General features: G+C 60.3%; 1 protein-coding gene across 8 annotated transcripts in view; it reads left to right on the top strand.

Moving 5' to 3' along the window:
• PSD (pleckstrin and Sec7 domain containing) overlaps window positions 1-2,133 on the top strand; it is a 17,745-nt gene that overhangs the window by 7,301 nt on the left and 8,311 nt on the right. For all 8 annotated transcript variants that reach the window (XM_014583340.2, XM_014583339.1, XM_006166356.3 and 5 more), the window contains 5 exons: window positions 415-609; window positions 753-833; window positions 1,028-1,140; window positions 1,754-1,812; window positions 1,912-2,001. In XM_014583340.2, coding sequence (XP_014438826.1) covers window positions 415-609; window positions 753-833; window positions 1,028-1,140; window positions 1,754-1,812; window positions 1,912-2,001 — 538 coding nt within the window. The remainder of the gene's footprint in view (window positions 1-414; window positions 610-752; window positions 834-1,027; window positions 1,141-1,753; window positions 1,813-1,911; window positions 2,002-2,133) is intronic.

Genomic DNA, 2,133 nt, shown 5'->3' with positions numbered 1-2,133 from the left:
TGTCGCGGCTGCCCTCCTATCTCTGACTCCCCTCTTTCCCCTGGTGGTCCATCTATCCCACCACTGCTCACATCCTCAAAGACAAGACTGTGGGGCAGGCCGGTGTGGGGATGGAGGCAACTCTAGCTAAGAGCACACTTGGGCCCCTGAGAGCTTTGGGGAAGGAGCCGGAACTTGCACAGTAGCATGGTGAGCATGGTGGATGTGTTAGCCTTGGGGCAGGACTTGCACAGAGAGATGGCAATGATGGGGTAGGATGATGGAGAGACCCTGTATGAGCTCCTCTGGAGAAAAGGAAGATGACTTCCCAGGTCCCTCCCTCTCTTGCTCTGTCTTCTGGGTCTGGAAGAGGGAGGGTCTGGATGGACCCTGGGGGCCCCACCCCATCCCTGAGCTCCTGTTCCACCCTGGCAGTGAACCCCCCCTGAGCCAGCTAGTGTCTGACTCAGACTCAGAGCTGGACAGCACAGAGCGCCTGGCCCTGGGAAGCACAGACACTTTGTCCAATGGGCAGAAAGCGGATCTGGAGGCTGCGCAGCGCCTGGCCAAGAGGCTGTACCGACTGGATGGCTTCAGGAAGGCCGACGTGGCCCGGCACCTGGGCAAGAAGTAAAGCTGCTGGGCTGGGACTGAGGATGGGGTGGAGGGAAGGTGTCCTGGGGACACAGCCCTCCATCTAATGCCCCAGGTCTCTAGGTAGCCCCCCACCCCTGGAGACCTTTCTCCTCCCCATCTCTCTGCCCTGCTTACAGCAATGACTTCAGCAAACTGGTGGCCGGCGAGTACCTCAAGTTCTTTGTCTTCACGGGCATGACCCTGGACCAGGCGCTCAGGTGGGTGCTGAGCCTTTTGAGGCAGCCTCCACTCTCCAGCCTCAGTGTGCAGGGCCCCAGCTGTGCCTCCTCTGAGCCTCTGCGTCCCCCCTAAACTGCCTCGGCCTCACCTTCCCCAAGCTGGCTGGACACAGAAAGGGCTCCCAGTAAGGGATCTCAGGTGGAGGTAACATCTTCCTCTACCCCCTCCCCAGGGTGTTTCTCAAGGAGCTGGCCTTAATGGGTGAGACCCAGGAACGGGAGCGCGTGCTGGCCCACTTCTCTCAGCGGTACTTCCAGTGCAATCCCGAAGCCCTGTCCTCTGAGGGTGAGGAGGCTAAAGCAGGATGTTTCAGCTGACCATGGAGGCAGATGGACTGGACACTGTGTGTGTGTGTGTGTGTGTAGGGGAGCATGACTGTGTGTGCAGGAGAGAATGAACACACTACTGTGGGCATGTGAACACACATGTGCACACAGGACTGACATGGCTGCCTGTCTGTGGGACATGCATGCCGACAGGCACATTGCTGGGGCCCAGCGTTGCACAGAGGCAGGGCGTCTGCATACAGTCGCTCACGCTCCCAGTGAACAGTGTGGGAGCCTGTTGGGGTGCACTAACCTGCATCGCACTAACATAAGTGGGGGTCACCCTTGTTTTCAGCACACAAAGTGATGTGAGCACTGGGGGAGGCACCAGGCAGCCAGCGCCCTAGGGAGCTAGGGAGAAGGACCTGAGAAGGAGGATCCTTGCTAAGGATCTGCAGCAAGAGGTGTCTGCTGCTGAGGTTCATTAAGGGGGTTCAGGATTTAGGCAGGTGTGGTGGTGGGCAAAGGGGAGGTCATGCAAGGGAGCTGAGAAGCAAAACAGGTTCTGGAGGGTGGGAGGTAGCGGGAAGAGTTCCTGTGAGAGGTCGGCGCTGAATGTCAACTCTCCGCAGACGGCGCCCACACGCTGACCTGCGCCCTCATGCTGCTCAACACCGATCTCCATGGCCACGTGAGTGGGGGGCAGGGGGCTAGAAGTCCGAAAACCTCCCTGTCCGGAGCCCTGAAGGCCTGGGAGACCAAGCTCACAGGCCTCTGTTCCCTCCTCTAGAACATCGGGAAGCGCATGACCTGTGGGGACTTCATCGGGAACCTGGAGGGCCTCAACGATGGCGGCGACTTCCCCAGGGAGCTGCTCAAGGTTGGGGGCGGGGCAGGGTGGAAGTTGCTGGCGGGGAAAGGAGGCAGGACCCAATCGGCAACCGAGTCGGAGGAACCAGAGGGGAGGGGGAGTTTGCCAGCCGCGGGGCCTGCCCGCGGGGGCCGGGGTCCA

This window comes from Tupaia chinensis, unplaced genomic scaffold (assembly GCF_000334495.1).
Source record: "Tupaia chinensis unplaced genomic scaffold, TupChi_1.0 Scaffold144255_1, whole genome shotgun sequence".
NCBI lineage: Eukaryota > Metazoa > Chordata > Mammalia > Scandentia > Tupaiidae > Tupaia > Tupaia belangeri.
This window is presented reverse-complemented; position numbering and strand designations above follow the sequence as displayed.